This window comes from Trichechus manatus, unplaced genomic scaffold (assembly GCF_000243295.1).
Source record: "Trichechus manatus latirostris isolate Lorelei unplaced genomic scaffold, TriManLat1.0 scaffold00028, whole genome shotgun sequence".
NCBI classification, from domain to species: domain Eukaryota; kingdom Metazoa; phylum Chordata; class Mammalia; order Sirenia; family Trichechidae; genus Trichechus; species Trichechus manatus.
Window position 1 is genome coordinate 7,523,481 of NW_004443964.1, and position 15,612 is coordinate 7,539,092.

Sequence of the window (15,612 nt, forward strand, 5' to 3'; positions counted from 1 at the left end):
GCCAATCGGAGTGCGCGAGGCGGGGCCTGAGTTCGGCTCGGCGCCCCGCAGTGGGCGAAGAACGCGGCTCAGGAAGTGGAAGTGTTTGTTAACAAGTGGCCGGAGTCGCGCGGCAGGGCGGGGACCCTGTGAGTTCTTAGCACTGGGCGGAGGGCCCCGCAGGCTCTGTTTTGGTTTCCCTCACCTGTGGCGGGGATTGAGGAGACTCAGCGCTCGGGGAAAAGACTCTTCAGTTCAAAGTCCGGGTGCAGCTGCTTTGGGTGAACCGCTGTTGCCGGGGAAACCGTTCTTGCTCCCGGGCAGCGAGGCTCCAGCGGCCTAACGTGTAAGACCGGCGACCAACTCTGACCCAATAGTTGTTCGAATAACGACATTTTCCCATCTGTGGAGTCACTTTCCTCTCCTCCAGGACATGCTTATAGGGGTACGGGCTCTGATCCCTGCGGGGAAGGCGTGAGGCTCTGCAAAGCCCGAGGCTCCGTGGGGCAACCCACTGAAGACAGGCCATTGTGGGCAGTGGTGTGGGCAATGGCGTCAGCGTTTGGCTAGGGAAGTGGGATGGGGAGAGGCAGAACAGAGTCAGGTAACCAACCTCTGGATACCCTCCACAGAGAAAAAAGCCCTAACTATTTTCAACAGTTAAATAAACTATTAGGACTACGAGATAAGCCTTCTTCCAGCTGCCTCCTGCCAGATGAGGGCTGCTCACAGGCTCTGTTAAGGGTGAGCAGACCAATCGGGGAAATCCAAGGATGAGGGGAAATGGAATGATTTTGGCCCCCAGTGAGGATCCTTGTATGGTACAAACGGTTTGCTCTCGGCTAACCCTCAAGGTTGGAGGTTCAAACCCAGCCAGGGGCACCTCAGAAGACAAGCCTAGAGATCTGCTTCAGTAAAGATTGTTGTGTGCCTTAGAGTTGATTCTGACTCATAGCGACCCTATAGGACAAAGTAGAACTGCCTCATAGAGTTTCCTAGGCTGTAATCTTTACTGGATTGGGCCCTGGTGACACAGTGATTAAGAGATTGGCTGCTAACCTAAAGGTCGCCAGTTCTAGTCCACCAGCTACTCCTTGGAAACCCTATGGGGCAGTTCTACTCTGTTCTATAGGGTTGCTATGAGTTGGAATTGACTCAAGGGCAATGGGTTTGGTTTTCTGTTTAATCTTTACTGGAGCAGATCACCAGGTCTTTTTTCCTGTGGAGTGGCTGGTGGGTTTAAACCACCAACCTTTCGGTTAGCAACTGAGCACTTAACCATTGCGCCACCAGGGCTCCTTCTCCATTAGGATTACAGCCAAGAAAACTCTATGGGACAGTTCTCCTCTGTAACACATGGGGTCACCATGAGTTGGAATAGACTCCACGGCAATGGGTTTGTTTTGACAGTTCTTCCAACTTGCAATAAAAATCCCTTTAACATGACCCCCCCCCGCCCCCGACACATCTCAAAGAAGCAGGGGGCGTACTTTTCAAAATACTGCAATTTAATTCTGAAGAACACAAATGCTACAGACCCAGAGCAGCCCACGTGATAGAATGGCATGTGACCTGCCTGGGGTCCCCAGAGCCTGGCAAGGTCAGGCTCCTCCCTGCTCTGGCTGGGAGAGGCCCCCAAGAGCTTCCTTATCAGGCCCAAGTGGGAGCTGCTGACTCTGCTCAGAGAGCAAGATTTCTGCCTTGAAAGCAAATGCAGTTGTCCTCATGAATGGGCAGCACATTTCTCTTCCTCAACCCTCTCCGAGCTGGGGTAAAGGTGCCTCTCCTGTCCACTTCCAACCGCTGGGCCAGGGCTTTGGGAAATGTGTGACCCTGGCCCCACAGAAACCCCTTGCTGACCCTCGTCTTCACCTCAGACATATCCGCCTGTCCTCATTTTTCATTATATATACCCACACGTTGCATTAATTTACCTGGCTCAGTAGGAGGGAGATAAAGCAGTTTTGGCCCTGGTGTTTGAGAAGAAAAGGGTCTGGGGTGGGGTGGGGTCAGGGAGGAGGCAGAGCTTGGGTTAGGGGGATACAGGTGGGGAGAGGGTTGCTCAGTTATGCCTCCCACCTGCTGCAGAAACCAGGGGTTTCTCTTTATGCAGATCCTAACCCAGTAGAAGTGCTACAGCTGTTTGAAAAGTGGCCTGTGGGGTTGTGTACTGCCAAGGATTTGGGACAAAAAGAAAATCTTTTTCCCAGCTCTGATCTTAGGTGTCTAAGGGGCTCAGGTAGAAAGGTGAATAAGATCAGGGGTTCAGGAAGGAGGCGCTTCCTTGGGATCTGAGTTCCAGAGAAGAGGAACCAAATGTTCCCAGGTGCCCCCGTGCGCTTGTATGCTGGAGGAAAAGGGACATGTCTCCCGGAAGGCGGTTAGTAAGGCCTGAAGGTAGCCAAACAGACCCTGGGCTCTGCTGCTCCTCTTTCTCCCTCCCAGGGCACTGGGCCCCTTCCCACAGCCACATCTCTTATCTCCCCTAAGGCCTCCAGCACAAGGGCCTGTCTTATTGGGGAAGATTGTTCCCTGGCGAGCTGGAAGAAATGACGGCTGGGGTCTGCTCAGCCTCTTTCCAGCTAAAGTAGTAACAGGGTCACTACCAGCCCTCACGCCTCAGGTTACCAGGCAGAAGTGCACCAGTACCCCCTGGTGCTGGCTGGAGCAATGCCTTCCTTGTTGTGGCCAGAAGGCAGGCCCAGCCACGTAAGAAGTCCTAATACTGAAGGACAACAGGGCCACCAGGTTGCTGCCCGTCTTCTGGGGACCCTGGTGCCCTTTTTTGGTATTAAATTATGTAACATTAAAATGAAATGTAAATAGTTTACCCTCCCAGGATGCAGGGAAGCTACAGTAACTAGGGTAGAAGCTGGAGGACAGCTCCCTCTTGGAAGGGGCTGTGCACCAGGTCCCCAGCTCTCCCCCCACTGGCTCAGCCACTTGGGAATAGACTAGGTTGGGGGAGATGGCTGTATCCTCTGGGCCTGTGGAGCCTCCGCCGAGCCCCTTGGTCACACGAAGGAGCAGCAGCTAGACCGTTTCTTCTGAGACTCCACATAGTCTCGGATCTGGAAGCTGGGCTCATCGGCCTGCCCCCTGGCCCGGTATTTCAGCTCCCTTGAAGAGGAAGAAGCAGTGGTCTGAGCTGGGAATGAGGAGCAGAGCATCCTCCCCACTCCTACCGCCCCGACCAAATGGACTGCAGATGCAGAATGCAGAGGGGCCCCGGGCTGGGCCCTGTGGAGTTCCCAGATGCTGCCACCCTGCCTGTGCGATTCCCTTCCCGGATCAAGGCTCACTTGGCAATGGCCAGAAAGGCTAGCTCCACGTTCATGCCCGTCTTGGCGCTGGTCTCCATGAAGGGAACTCCGTACTCCTACCAGGGAGAGCTTGTTCTTAGGGCCAGCCACCTCTGGCTGCCCCACCCCTCAGCCTGCCCCACAGACAGTCACTTACCCTGGCCAGAGTCTCCCCGTCCTCTGAACGGATCACCCTTTCGCTGTTCACATCCGCCTGGAAACCCAGAAGGGTTACTCTGAGGAAGGAGGCCTTGCCCCCAACTGGCCCCTCTCCTGCCTCAGCTGGCCCATCTTTCGCCCCAGGAGTGGGTATTGCCCGCCCTCTGCTGGTGGCCTGCGGGACCGAGAAGAGGCAGCTGCAGTCTGGGCGGGCAGATGGGTGTGATTGGCGTGGGGGCCGGGTTTTCTGCCCTGGGATCTCACCCCTGGCACAGGGGAGGTGGGTAACTCTGCTTAGCAAAGGGTGTGGTGGCCCAGCCCAGAAGGGTGTCAGTAGTTGGGGCTAACCCTTTCCAGTCTTAACCTCTGACCTGTAACCCTACTCACTATGACCTCATGGGGTCGAGCAGCTGGACATCCCTGAATCTCTTTCCTTGGGAGTGGCCATTTCCAAAGCTTTAAGAGGCCGATGAGTTGGGCTGAAGCCTCCAGATGAGTCTGACCCCTGAACTGGAGACGGAAAGAGTCCTTAGCTGGAAGGATGCCCAGATAACACACTCTTGGGTGACTGTGGGGCTGGGTGAAGCTGATCCTGTGGCACTAGAAGAGGAGGTGCAGGGTGAGCTGACCCTGCCATGGAACCACTCACCTTGTTGCCTAGCAACATGATCACCACATCCCTCTGCGCATACTCGTGAATCTCAGTGAGCCAGGCCTGTGGGAGAGGGCGAACTGAGCCAGGGCAAGGCAGAGGACCAGGCCACTCCCCTCTTCCCTTTCACCCTTCCTTCTACCCTGTCTGATTATGGCCTACTCACTGCCCCCTGAACATGACACCAGGTGCATTCTCTCATCTGCATCTTTGTTCTGGCCTCTCTAGCCCAAGTCTTCTCCTATTCTCATCTTTACTTGCAATGCACAGCTCAAGTCTCACCTCCTCTGGTTGACCTTCCTCGATTGCCCAACCCACAATGACCCCCCCACCAATCCTATACAGTGTAATTCTTAGTGTTATGGAAGATACAGGTGGCACAGAAACGGTATTTCACAAATCAGTTGGTAGTCACCAGTGATTTCCTAGAGTGCCCTGTTGAAGATTCTAAGGCTACATAAGGGCTCAGTGGGCAAAAGTACTGTGATTGATTAGTAATGTCTGCCATAAGCATGGCATTGGCAATGGCAACCTGAGTGCCATGGGTTTGCCACTGTCTTATATCTGTCTGCCTTGTTCCTCTAGTTGGCTTGTCAGCTCCTTGAGGTCAGGGAGCACATGTAACCTATACAGTGCTGTGTACAGAGTAGGTGCTTGTATTTGTTGAATTATTGTCTCTACTCTTGAACAGTTTGGTTGTGAGGACATAGACATTCATTGTCTGCCTAAGTCACTTTCTTGTGACTTGGGCTGGATGTACGTGTAGACGATTGTGGTTGGGCTCTCTCTTTGGTCTCTGTGGGTAACTATCCAGGGTAAAGCTGGAAATTTCTGAACACCTTGACATGAAACATACCCATGAATCACAGTCAGGGCTATATAAGTGGCACAGTGGCAGAATGGCCTGCTGGGCTTCCACATCCACATGCCAGTCAAATACCCAGCAGCAGCTGTTATGTCTGAGTCACAGCTCAGGTGTTTGTTCAGAAGGCAGCAGTCTTCCATGTTCCACCCCCTCCCACTGGCCTGCATAGGCTCTGTCTTGGCTGCTTATGGGTGGGTGGGTGTGTGGGGAGCCAAGGGAAGGGAGAACCTACCCGGATGTTGTCGAAGGATGATTTGTTGGTGATGTCATACAGCAGGAGCAGGGCTGGAGCAGGAGAGAGAGCACAGGGGTGACTTGGAGCAGAAGGATGTATGCCACAAACGGGTTGGCAGAAGGGGCTGGAGGGCATGAGAACTTACCCTGGGCATCTCGGTAATAGGCATGCGTGACACTGCGGAAGCGCTCCTGCCCCGCGGTGTCCCAGATCTAGGAAAGGATGGAGAAATGGGCAGGAGGAGGCAGGGTGGAAGGACTGTGCTGGGTAGAGGAAACTCGTGTTATGGTGTGTGAGTGATGTGTGTGGGAAGGTGGGATGGTTTCCTTCTCTAGGTTCTCATGGGCTTCTGGGCCTCTGACAACCTCCTAAAAAGTGGTGGTTACTTGAGTTCTCAAGCTCATTCAGGCTGTCTCCTCCTCCCCAGCCCAGGGGCTGGGGGTGTCCAACCTAGAGTGGATGAGGCCCTGGAAACTGGTGAGGAGATGAAGGGAGGCTGAGCTTGTCTGAAGGCATTTGGAGCTGCCTTTGAAGACAGGGTGGCTGGGAACTGCTTTTTCTGCAGATATCAGACAATCACAAGCCATTTCCTCTCCTGTGCCCCACAGGAAATTACCCCAGGCTGAGGGCTGGGCTGCAGGCCATGCGTGATTTTGGCTGGGGAGCTAGGGCAGGCTCTCCATCCTCCTGTCCCTTCCCAGCCCCTGTCTCACCTGCAGCTTCACCCTCACACCATCCACGGTCACCACCTTGTTCTGAAAGACAGAAGGGCAGAGGAAAAGGTGGGTGCGGAGGCGGGGCGGCTTGGGTCCTGAGTTCTGCAGACAACCTCCTGTGGAGGCTCCTGTCCTGGTCCCTCTCTAGGGCTTGAGGAGATGTGATGAGTCCCAGGGACATCACCAGCCAGATCACCCCATCGGGACAGTGGGGAGCCTGTCCCCAGACACCTCCACTGTGGAGCCTTTTCTTCTGGGGGCTCTATCTACTCTTCTCACAACACAGCAGGGCAAGGGGAGCCTGGGAACCTGCCTGGCTCTCCCCAAGGCTCGACAGGCAGCACAAAGTGGACACTGGAGTCCCTGCCCCTCCCCACTTCAGTCTGCCTCTCCCAGAGCTCAGCCCCATCACTGCAACCTGGCTCTCAGAGACGAGATGCCTCCCAGCAGCCCGGGACCTTAGAGGCTGGGATCTATCTGCAGGGGTATCCTTCCTCTAGCTGGCTCCCTTGTTCTGCTACATGAAGTTTCAGCTCCAACTGGGAGGGAGGCACAGGCCTCTGCAGACCCCACGTGCCAGGGCTAGACCTTTCCTGTCCTGGTCCTGGTGGGCATGCAATACTCCGCATCCCCGATGCAGATTTGTAAAGATGGAGTCGTCAGGGTGACAAGCTGCTCTCTCCCACATGACCAGTCCAGCTCTTAAACCCCATGCGTTGCTGATTGGCCTTTGGGGGCCTTGCCAAAGGGGCCTGTCGCAAAGAGCAATGAATACGGGGCACCGAGGGCCAGGACAGTCAGCTCACCCAGTGGGAGGTGTCGGCCCTGTCCTGGGCAGCCCTTCCCCCCAGGAGTGGAGGAAAAGGAAGACTCATCCGTGGTTTCTTCCATCCTGTAAGTGGGCAAAGGGGCCCACCAAGGCAGAATCCTCTAGCCCCTCTGTGGTCCCTAGGGGAGCATCTTAGTGCCCCCCAGGCGGCGAGTCACAGGGGTCCTTAGGAGCTGCAAGGGCAGCACCCCTGTCACCTGAGCCCCAGCTGGCTGTGGGAGGAGGAGCCTGCAGCACCTCACCCTGAAGTCTATGCCGACGGTGGCTATGAAGGTCCCGGACAGGAAGGCCCCGTCTTTGAATCGGAGTAGGAAACAGCTTTTGCCGACGCCTGAGTCTCCCAGAAGCATCACCTAGGAGATGGGGGCAGAGGCAGTTAATGGGGCTTGGGGGAGGGGGTGCTTCCGGGCTTCCAGGGAGAGTGGCCCTGGAGAGAGGGTCAGAGGGGGAGAGAGGAGGAAGGATGCTGACAGCTCTGAGAGGTACCTGCTTCCCAAAGCCTTCCCACGGCTTCACCTGTCCCTTCATTCCAAATTCTTTGGCTCAGCTCACCTCTCAGGTGCTCCCTTTGACCCTCCTGTCCTCATGCAGTTTCTTGGAAGCCTGAGTCAAGGTCTTGGCACTAGGAGGTTCCCAGATGTGCTTGGTGGCCACAGGGAAGCACTACACTTATGTGGTCTGGACTCTGGCCACATCCACCCACACCAGGCAGGGATTAGTCCCTCTCTGTGAGTCTGGCCTCATGTAGACACATATGGGCGGGGCTGGACTGCTGGGAATGGGAAGTGTTCACATCTCAGACAGGGATATTCTCACCTGCAGGAGCATGTCAGGATCTGAGGGGGTGGACACTGTGGGTTGCACAGGCACATTCTAAAATGACTACTGTTTGGGGTTTTTGAGTCACAACATCGAGTTGGAAGTTTTACAATGACATTCTATGGTTGTAAAGGCTTGCACGAATTAGGAAAGGTTGAAACTTATACTGAAGAGGGGAGACGCTTAGTCTGAAGTTCTTCCAGCAGAAACAACCCAAATGGACAAGTGGCTAGAAATGGCATCCCAGGTCACTCTAGGTAAGCAGAGCAGGAGCTCCAGGGAGGGAGTGGGTGGGGTGGGATACGCCCCTCCCCTTTATTGTCTAACCAGTCTCTGCTGTTCTCCTCTGGGGGACACTTAGGGGTGGTGGTGGGGAGCCCCTTGTCCTGTCATTCTTCAACCTTGCAAAACAGAGGTCTAGACCTAAACCGGCATTATTTGTGAGGCTCTGACCTTGACAATAGGAGTCCCTGGGTGGTGCAAATGATTAAGAGCTCGGCTACTAATTGAAAGGTTGGTAGTTCAAATCCACCCAGAGGCACCTTGGAAGAAAGCCCTGGAGATCTACTTCCCAAAGGTCACAGCCATTGAAAACCCTATGAAGCACAGGTTTACCTTGAAGCGTGGAATCAACTTGGTGGCAACGGGTTTTTTGTTTTTTGTTTTGACCTTGATAATAGAGCCTAAAGGCATGGGGCAGTGGGATTAGCTAGTTTTGGCAAGAAGCCGGGGAGCTGAGCAGAAGGTGTTTGAAGGCTGGAGTCCTGGCTTTGAGAAGACCGTTTCTCTGCGGTGTGGTTTCTACATGGGTGGAGGGGAGGAGGCTCATTCCTCTGAGGCCTCCTGGGAGTCTGTTATTGATTAAGGCCAATAATGTTGACATGAACAGCAAACTTTCCAACCACCTGAGACAGGGAGGAGTGGCTCAGGGGCCCCCGTTCCTCTTATCCAGCCCGAGGAGCTGCCTCCAGGATCCTCCCAGACTGTCCTAGACTCAGTCCCTGGGACAAGTCTGGGACTGGGGAGTGTGGAAAGGACTCGACCAGGGGGCCAGGTGGAAAGTGGGGGTGGGGAGCACTCTGGAGCCCACCCTCCTCTCTGGCTCCTGCTCCCAGCCCCCGGGAAAGGAAGGAGGGAGGGCAGTCGAGTGCCTGTGTACTTTACAGATCACAGCTGCCTTGAGCAAACGATGCAGCCACCCACCGAGCCAGGCGAAGCCACCAAACACAAACAACTGCCCAGTTTGCCACCTCCTAGCAAACAGCCCAGTTGGCTTGTGGGGCAAGGAGGCCAGGTGGTCCCACCAGGCTGGGGTTGGCCATTGGCCGCTCCCCTCCCCTCAAGGTGCAGGGGCCCATTTCCTGCCACCAGCACACACAGGACGATTATCTCAACAGCTCAGAGTGGCTGATTTGCAGAGTGGTTTCCCCTGAAATGCTGGGGGTGGAGGCGGGGCTCCCAGTGAGAGTGAATGCTGGGAGGCACGGGGAGGAAACTAGGGCACAGCAAGAGGCAGGTTGCCTTCAAGGTCATGCAGCATAAGGCTGGATAGCCCCCTCTCACCTATGCCCACTCTCAGAGCTCCTGGTATGTGTCCTTTCCGCAGGCACCGAGGGAGGCGCAACAGACCAGTGTCCACTGCCACCCTCACCTGCATCAGTACAGGACAACCCTGCACAGAGGGAATGGGTCCCAGAGAGCTGATTTACGGCCCCCCTCCCAGGTGAGGGAAGTTGTGGCTAACCGATGAGCTCTTTCTCAGGCTCTAAACATTCCCAGGTGGGCCTGCTTCCTGGTTGGCAACACTTTCCTCAAAAGGAAGATGAGGAACAGTGACAGGAGTGGGTGGGAAGGGAAGGAGTAAGGCTGGGGGACCAGGAGGATATTTCAGGCTAGGACGTTGAAATGGGATATCATGTCCCCACTGAGCTTAGCTACAAAAAGGGCGCTCACTTCGAGTTGCCCCTCCGCTATAGGGTGTCCTGGCTGAGTCTCCCGGCAGCCCCTTTCCTAGCACTGTGGGCGTCTGTGCCTTCGGAGGGTTGTTTATTTAATTCCTACTGAGAGGTATAGAAGCCCTAGTGGCATTGTGGTTAAGAGCTGGGCTTGTAACCGGAAGGTGGGTGGTTCAAACCCACCAGTAGCTCCACAGAGAAAGATCCAACAGTCTGCTTCCGTAAAGATTACAGACTTGAAACCCTATGGGGGCAGTTCCACCCTGCACTGTAGGGTCACTATGAGTTGGAATAGACTACAAGTTTTTTTTGTTTGTTTGTTTTAGAGGCATGGGGCTGACAAGTCAATTGCGACTGACAGTGACCTTATAGGACAGAGTAGGGTTTTCTTGGCTGTAATCTTTACGGAAGCCGCTGGGTGGGTTGAACCCCCAACCTTGCAGTTAGCATCTGAGCTCTTAACCATTTGCGCCGCCAGGGCTCCTTGGCCGCAGAGTCAAAAAGACCAAACCAAACCCATTGCCCTCGAGTCCATTCCGACTCATAGCGACCCTATAGGGCACAGTAAAACTGCCCTATAGGATTTCCAAGACTAAATCTTTACGGAAGCAGACTGTCACATCTTTCCCCCCGTAGCTGCGGGTGGGTTCGAACAGCCAATCTTTCAGTTAGCATCCGAACGCTTAACCATTGCGCCACCAGGACTTGGGGTCCCAGAGATCCGGAGTCGCTCAGTCTTTCCGACCTTCCTCGCCCCGCCCCGCCGAGCCAGCCCCATCCCTAGAATTTGGGGTGCGCCCAGAGGTTGCCTCTTGACCCTCCTTCCTTCCCTCCTCCGGGAGACCCTGCTGCCTGGGGAAGGGCTGAATCCACTGCAGTCGCAGCCAGAAAGGGGCTGGGCAGGGAAGGCTGGGGTCTCAGGGACAAGGGCACCGGGAGGGGCGCCCCTCGGAGCCCGTATGGAGTCCCCGGCGCTGGGCGCAGCGCCCACCCACCTTGCCCGTGAGATCGTAGCTCTGACTGCAGGGCGGGGAGCGCCCGGGGGCCTCTCCATCCTGGGTGGCCGCGGCGCCTGGCGTGCCCGGCATGTCCCTGGACGAGAGGTAAGCTGGGGCTGGCGACCGGCTGAGAGAGCGCAGGAACGGCCCCGCCCCGGGCTCCGCCCACTCCTTCCTCCCCTCCCCCGGCCTGGCGTGGACCCCGCAGACTCCTCCCCACCCGCCACCCCTCGACGACACCCTCTCCCAGCAGGGCGCGCAGGGCCGCAGGATCAGCACCCTAGGGGTGGCGGGCATTTCCTGAGCAACACTGGCCTGGCCCAGAGCTCAGAGGACAGGGACTAAATTCAGCCCTCGGACCGCCCCCCTCCCCCAAGGCCACCAGCAGCTGGCGGTGGGTTCCCATCGGGTAGCTGTCCCCGGAGACCTCACCAGCTGCGGAGGTCTGCATGGTCCGGACCCCCGGACTGGCGCCGGGGTTCCGCGTGCAGCTACGCAGCGCAGCCAGCAGGCTGCGCCCGAGGCCCATCCAGAAGGCGGCCAACAGTTGGCCCTTTGGGACGCCCCCGGCATCTCAGCTCAGCGTTTGGTGCTTTCTGAGGACAGCGCCAAGGTGCCTGCTCTAGCGCACCCTAGCCTGTTCTCATCCGAATAAATTTGTTTACGGACCGATATTCACCTGCAGCACATTTGCCCTGCGGTTTTCCCGGCCCTAGCTGGTGCTCGGACTTTGACCCTTTAGGATCATCACCTCTCATTTCCTCCTGACCTGCCTGGCTGCACCCTGATCGTCCCACCATGGGAGAGCCTTCCCATGCGGACTTCCCGCATACACCTCCAATCCCTGATCTCCCAAGGCAGCCTGGGCCTTAGTCAAGAACAGCTCCCACACCTAGCTCTGTCCAAGAAGGCCGAAAACGTTGGGCCTTACACGTTTGGTATTGAATGATCCATGAAGCCCTGGATCTTTTTGAGGAGAGGCACCAGGACATCCTAAGAACCCTGCAACTTCACAGCAGGTGAGGGTGGGTGGGGAGTGTCCCCATAGCAGGGTTCAGGGACTCCTATGTGGCCTGGGCCAACCATTCAATCACCACCTTCCCCCCAACATTCTATACAGGTGAATTCAGGTTACAGAGGAACAGAGTGAGCGCATCACGGAGGGGTGTGTAGGAAGGCGGCGGGACCCTTGCACCTCTTAGGTGTTGGGGCTCAGAGGTAAGGTGCAGATGTGGCTTATAGGTGACCACAGGCCTTGTGGTGCAGTGGTTAAGTGCTACGGGGTGCTAACCAAAAGGCCTGCAGTTCAAAGCCACCAGGTGCTCTTTGGAAACCCTATGGGACAGCTCTGCTCTGTCCTGTAGGGTCGCTGTGAGTCGGAGTTGACTCAACAGCAACAGGAGTTTGTGCCTTTGTGGAGTAGGCCTTGTGGGGACCGGCCGTGTGTACAGCAGCCTCCAGCCCTGTAATTTTTGGCATCAGCTGGAGCTATTTTCTGGCAGCTGGAGAAGGGCCCAGGGCAGGGACAGAGTAACCTGTGTAGAGCAAGGAGCTTGGGAGGTGGCATATCATAAACTCGGTTTCCTCATCTGTGTGTGGGAAAGATCCGTGGAGTGTAGCAGCTGCACAGCCCCTCAGATGTGTGATGTGGGCTACACACATCACCTCCCTACACGTCACATCATAACGAACCAAATAACGCCTGGTCTGCTCAGCATCCCGGCTCCCGGGCCTCAGAGGGCTCATGCATGCATGCTCCCTGCAGGGGAGAGGGTTTTCACTGCAAGAGGGTAATGGTGGAAGACGAAGGCGAGCAGGGACGTGGCATGCCTCTTGCTCGCTGCCCACTGTGAACCAGGCCCTCCAGCAGCCTACAGCTGTTTTGTGGTGTTGGCTCCACCAAGACCCTCTTTGTCCTGTGGAAGGTTCAGAATGAGGAAGGTTGCACATCAGCGTGAGCGCTCCAGAAATAATCGAGGAAATCAAACCACTGTCTTGCTGCATTGCCACGCTGTGGCTTACATGGACCAATCTGACTGAAGGAAGAAGTCCATAAACACGGTGGCAAGGCACCGTGACGAGGCCCGCCGGGACAGTGCAACGTCCTGTGGTGTGTTCAAGGGCAGCCTTGAGTGAGCCAGGAGTGGGCCTGGGTCAGGAGTGTTCAGGACTGGGGCTGTGCAGGGAGGCAGGTGTGCCCCAGAGGGAGGGCCTTGCCTCAGGGAGCACGGCTCATTAAGGGAGCAGGCTCTTTTTGGACGTGGTCGCCAGGATGAGGCCGATGCAGAACACGGGCTCGGGGAAATCCAGGCCTCTTAACCTTCGTTTCTATGCTGTGTACACGCCACGGTGGCCTCAATCTCTCCTGAGACACACACAGGCCTCACATTATAACACGCATGCACACCTTAAGTCATACCACAAACACACACATATCACCTCCCTATACCTCACATCATAACAAACACATACGCCTAACTCACTTCATACCACATATACGCGTATCCCTCAAATCACACGGCAGACACACACACCTCACACACACACACATAGACCTCACATCGTAACACATACCCCTCATGTCACACCACAAACACACATAACTCACACTACAGACTTACTCACTTCACACTACATATACACATGACATCATAAAACACACACATACCACATCATAGCACATACACCTTAAGTCACATTACAAACACACATAACGCACACCACAAATGCACACTTCCCACACACACCTCATATCATGCCATTAACACATATACTTTATATCATACAACAAACAGACACTCCTACATCATACCACAAACACACACGTCATATACCACAAAACACAAAGCCTTACACAACTTCTAAAAACACATATACACAACTTGCAAAAACATACATCTCAAATTATTCCCCCAAACACACACACCTCATTTCACCCTAAACATCATGTACCTCTTACCATATCACAATTGCTGACAGTTCATGTCACACCATAAGAACATACATCACATCACAGCATACACACCCTTCAATTTGCCCCCACAGCTCACATCATCCCCAAATGCACATGCTGTTGTTGTTAGGTGCCATCAAGTCAGTTCTGACCCAAGGCGACCCTATGTACAACAGGAGGGAACACTGCCCGGTCCCGCACCATCCTCATAATGATTGTTATGCTTGAGCCCATTGTTGCAGCCACTGATGAGGCCACCTTGTTGCAGCCATCTTGTTGAGGATCTTTCTTTCTTTCTCTGACGCTCTACTTTACCAAGCATGATGTCCTTCTCTAGGGACTGGTCCCTCCTGATAGCATGTCCAAAGTATATGAGACCAAGTGTTGCCATCCTTGCTTCTAACGAGCATTCTGGCTGTACTTCTTCCAAGACAGACTTGTTCGTTCTTCTGGCAGTCCATGGTATATTCAGTATTCTTCACCAACACCGTAATTCAGAGGCATCAATTCTTCTTCCTTATTCATTGTCCAGCTTTCGTATGCATATAAGGTGATTGAAAACACAATGGCTTGGATCAGGGGCACCTTAGTCCTTAAAGTGACAGCTTTACTTTTTAAAAGTTTAAAGAGGTCTTTTGCAGCAGATTTGCCCAGTGCAATGCGTTGTTTGATTTCTTGACTGCTGCGTCCATTGTGTTGATTGTGGATCTAAGTAAAATGAAATCCTTGACAATGTCAGTCTTTTCTTTGTTTATCATGGTGTTGCTTAGTGGTCCAGTTGTGAGGATTTTTGTTTTCTTTATGTTGAGGTGTAATCCATACTGAAGGCTGCGGTCTTTGTTCTTCATCAGTAAGTGCTTCAAGTTCTTTTCACCTTCAGCAAGCAAGGTTGTGTCACCTGCGTAACGCAGATTGTTAATGAGTCTTCCTCAATCCCAATGCCGTGTTCTTCTTCATATAGTCCAGCTTTTCAAATTATTTGCTCAGCATAGAGATTGAATAAGTGTGGTGAAAGGATACAACCCTGACACACATCTTCCCTGACTTTAAACCATGCAGTTTCCGTTTACTCTGTTTGAGCAACTGCCTCTTGGTCTATGTATAAGGTTCCTCATGAGCACAACGAGGTGTTCTGGGATTTTCATTCTTCAAAATGTTCTCCATAATTTGTTATGATCTACACAATCGAATGCCTTTGCATAGTCAATAAAACAAAGGTAAACATCTTTATGGTATTCTCTGTTTTCAGCTGAGATCCATCTGACATCAGGAATGATATCCCTCATTCCATGTCCTCTCCTGAATCAGGCTTGAATTTCTGGCTGTTCCCTGCCAATGTACTGCTGCAACTGCTTTTGAATGATCTCCAGCAAAATTTTACTTTCAAGAGATATTAATGATACGTTCGAGACTTTCCACATTCTGTTGGTTCACCTTTCTTTGGAATAGGCATAAACATGGCTCTCTTCCAGTCAGTTGACCAGTTAGCTGTCTTCCAAATTTCTTGGCATAGATGAGTGAGCACTTCCAGCGCTGCATCTGTTCGTTGAAACATCTCAATTGTTATTCTGTCAATTCCTGGAGCCTTGTTTTTCGCCAGTGTCTTCACTGCAGCTTGGACTTCTTCCTTTAGTACCATTGTTTCTTGATCATATGCTAGCTCCTGAAATGACTGAAGGTCGACCAGTTCTTTTTGGTACAGTTACTCTGTGTATTCCTTCCATCTTCTTTTGATGCTTCCTCTGTCATTCATTATTTTCCCTATAGAACCCTTCAGTATTACAACTCGAGGCTTGAATTTTTTTTCTTCAGTTCTTTCAGGTTGAGAAATGCCAAGCATGTTCTTCCCTTTTGGTTTTATAACTCCAGGTCTTTGCACATGTCATTATAATACTTTACTTTGTCTTCTCGAGCCACCCTTTGACGTCTTCGCTTAGCTCTTCATTTCTTCCGTTTGCTTTAGCCACTCAATGTTCAAGAGCAAGTTTCAGAATCTCTTCTGACGTCTGTTTTTGTCTTTTCTTTCTTTCTTGTCTTTTTAATGACCTCTTACTTTCTTCGTGTGTGACGTCCTTGGCATCATTCCACAACTCGTCTGGTCTTTGATCATTAGTGTTTATTGTGTCAAATCTATTCTTGAGATGGTCTCT

At 53.5% G+C, this 15,612-nt stretch overlaps 1 protein-coding gene across 3 annotated transcripts in view; it reads right to left on the reverse strand.

The window, feature by feature from the left end:
* Positions 1–1,434: 1,434 nt before the first annotated feature.
* The window catches only part of RAB37 (RAB37, member RAS oncogene family), a 56,207-nt gene continuing 42,029 nt past the window's right edge, over positions 1,435–15,612 (reverse strand). The window contains exons 1-9 of one of the 3 annotated variants that reach the window (XM_004374168.2): positions 10,507–10,635; positions 6,980–7,090; positions 5,906–5,947; positions 5,338–5,404; positions 5,190–5,242; positions 4,090–4,155; positions 3,439–3,495; positions 3,282–3,358; positions 1,435–3,099 (exon numbers count right to left, since the gene is read on the reverse strand). In XM_004374168.2, the coding sequence (XP_004374225.1) occupies positions 2,994–3,099; positions 3,282–3,358; positions 3,439–3,495; positions 4,090–4,155; positions 5,190–5,242; positions 5,338–5,404; positions 5,906–5,947; positions 6,980–7,090; positions 10,507–10,599 (672 nt within the window). In that variant the 5' untranslated portion in view covers positions 10,600–10,635 and the 3' untranslated portion in view covers positions 1,435–2,993. Of the gene's footprint in view, positions 3,100–3,281; positions 3,359–3,438; positions 3,496–3,684; positions 3,951–4,089; positions 4,156–5,189; positions 5,243–5,337; positions 5,405–5,905; positions 5,948–6,979; positions 7,091–10,506; positions 10,636–15,612 lie in introns of those variants that run through there. The other 2 variants (XM_012554949.2, XM_023729262.1) reach the window with 2 other exon arrangements.